The 3,016-nt window shown below is 40.8% G+C and overlaps 1 protein-coding gene across 1 annotated transcript; it reads left to right on the forward strand.

Moving 5' to 3' along the window:
- Window positions 1-993: 993 nt before the first annotated feature.
- On the forward strand, window positions 994-3,016 carry LOC131893041 (uncharacterized; the record flags this gene model as incomplete). The annotated part of the gene is given in 4 exon segments (XM_059242960.1): window positions 994-1,461; window positions 1,545-1,751; window positions 1,824-2,309; window positions 2,578-3,016. Coding segments are annotated over 4 exon segments (1,352 nt in total), but the record flags the coding sequence as incomplete, so codon positions are not given.

Raw genomic sequence — 3,016 nt, forward strand, 5'->3', positions numbered from 1 at the left:
TAGTTTGCAACTCTTTTTGAACAAATTCTTCCTATACTTCGGAATTTTAGAATGTGCCCCGCCCTGTGAAACACAGCGGGGCACATTCTAAAATTCTGAAGTATTGCCCTTATATTTGTTTTGGACTTGTAATTTCTTTTGTGTCAACATTGATTTAATGTTAGTATGCTTATTTACTTCGTACATCCTTCTTTTTTCAATCTCACCTGTGACCAAACCGCCTAGCAGGAATGCGTTTAATTTCAATACAATAGTGATTTTTTTTCCTCCCTTCAGCCTATACTCTATCATACACACTGTGTTTTGAGTAGCCTTTATAATATACAATAATTAAAGGAGAAAAGCATCATTATCTCCAAAATCCAGGGCTTGAGTAACGCGTTACTAATTGAGTAATGCTACCGGCAAAACTTTACTTTTCTGAAAACATGGCTGAACGGTTAGGAACCCATAAAAGAAGAAAAAAATGATTAAAATAATGTTTTTCAGCTTTTGAGGGTTGCGTGGTAGCCCCGATATCATGCAGATATACATGACATATGTACGCCCACCAAAGTCTTCACAAAAGCTAATTCCATTGAAATCTTATTTTGATTTTAGCAGTAGTTATAAAGCACATATAAGACCATGTCAATCTGGATTGCAGTTTGGTGAAGGTCGAAGGTTAAATAAAGGCATTACTCTTCAAATTGGAGACTTGTTTATTACAATGCAATCAAAAGGCCATTCTCCCAGAGTATTTGAGGTCAAATTCATTTAAATTTGTGTCACTGTGAGTTACATAAACTGCACTGTTGCCTTTCAATTCTCTCAAATTATTCTATCCGCTTATGAACCGATTCATCGATCCAAGAAATTGAGAAAAAGAAACCAAACCTTTAAACAATTCCCTCATCCAATGATGATATTTGCTGAATTTGATTACAGGACTGAAAACCCAATAAGTAATAAACCTTTGATACATATCATGATTGTCATCTTAATGGTTTGCTCCTTAAGTATACCCCCCTAAAAAACTGTACCTATCAGTTTGAACTAAAACTAAGGTCGAGTATTGAATGTGGTACTCGTTTCAGTAAACTTTGGGATGAATGAAGCCTCTTTTCGAGAATAATAGAGCTAGCTTTAAACAGTTCTGCATTGATAAGATGGCTTAACATGGCCAAGGTTTAGAGCTTCCTGTCATGATAGACAGTAGCTCAGAACTCGGTGGAGGCAAAGAGTGAAATTACTTTGAAAAGATGAAGCACAATTTCATTGAAAACGTTGCTGGCTTGTTGATCTTCTTCATATCGGTGGCAACATCTCAACCAATGGAACTCACACCTGCAAACGTTAATGTCATTTACGGTATTGAAGAAGCGCCTCTTGAGTTTGTTTTGCAAAATGTCAGCGAATGGTGTAATCTCTCGAAAGTTGGCCAAACGAACCTTGCTTGCACTGGACAAACTCCGGGAGGTCGTGAGTACTATTGAGATCCAAACTGTGTTTCCAAAGACCTTTAAAGAAATGCACTAAAATCAATAGTTTTCGTTCCTCCGTAGCCACAATGTGTCGTGACTTCAACGTTTTAGTAGAAATTGATCCGGGCCTCACAAGGTGCAAGGTCCGCTATCCAAATCTGGACGAAGCTGATCAAGGGCTATGGAAAATTCAAGTATTTTCTACGTACTCCAAACCTGTCTATATTCGATTATACGTGTTGGAACGCCAATTTGCCCAAATAGCGAGACCAACAATCCCATCCGAAGGTTTGACGTTCCTTTATTTTAATTGTTTATATTTTGCGCTTAGTAAGTTTAACTGTGTTTCTCTGTGACTAGATTGCCAATTGCCAAATTTGGGCTTTTATAGAGGGGATATGAAATCCGGTGGAGTTGTGGCTTGTGATGATAAAAATGTTTCCAGTTGCCAGAAAGCATGTTTCCTTGACAATTGCTTGGCCTGGGCCACACCCACAGTGAAGAAATCAACTACTCTGTTTTGTTGCTACCTTAAAAAGAGCATTGACTTGGTGTATTTATCTGAAGAGCGTCACTCTGGATTTAGCCAATGCCCCTCGTGCATTAAAGATCACACCACGATTCAGGAACCATTGAGATCTGTTACCGTTTCCAACTATCCCACGTGTAAAATGAAGTGTTTGACAACCAATGGGTGCACTCAATTCGCTTACGTTGTGCCAGAGGTACCCAAAATTGTTCATTGGAGCAATGAAGTCCCTACAACTTGTGTTTTGGGTGGGGCCCAATCCCATCGGAGTCCGGCTCAAATCAGAACCTTGTGGCAACCCAAAGAATGCCCTAATGGTGAGTTACGTTGTGATACCTGGTAAGACATCAATCCAAAAATGAGCTGGTCTCTGGGAATCCGACACTGAATAGAGAGATTGACTTCATGGAATGTGAATGGTTTATCTCCGACACCGGGTTTCGAACCCACGACACCTAAGGAGTGGATTTTTGCCTTGTTTACGGTGCCTCTTAGACCAATTGACAACACCAGCGCCTTGCTTTATTCAAATTGATAATGAATCATTTTCTCGTTTGACTTGCATTCAATTGGCTTTTCCTCTAGGCGAATGGAGCGAATGGTCAGATTTTTCTGAGTGTTCGCGGAATTGCTCGGGTCAACAATTTCGACATCGCACTTGCACTTTAAAGGATCTTTCTGGACTAGATTGTGAGGGGCCATGGAGAGAACAACAAGGTTGTGGGATCTGGAGCGACCAAGAGTGCGCTGCCATAAGCGATTCAGCTCAACAGGACTTCCGTGAAGAGCCGGACCAAACTTCGTACATTGGACTTGGGGTGTTCGGAGCCTTATCGGTGATTGCCCTGGTACTCGTCATCGTGGTTTTTGGTCTTTGGTACAAGAACCGACGAAGAACTAAGCCTAGGCAACAAAACCTGCAACTTTTGGCGACAAATAGGTCCAAGAAACCGGCGGCAAAATCCAATCCAATCCCGGTTTCGGACTTCCGATCTCGGGTCCGGAATGGTTTGAATCCGTACAA

Source organism: Tigriopus californicus, chromosome 2, assembly GCF_007210705.1.
Source record: "Tigriopus californicus strain San Diego chromosome 2, Tcal_SD_v2.1, whole genome shotgun sequence".
Taxonomy (NCBI): Eukaryota; Metazoa; Arthropoda; class Copepoda; order Harpacticoida; family Harpacticidae; genus Tigriopus; species Tigriopus californicus.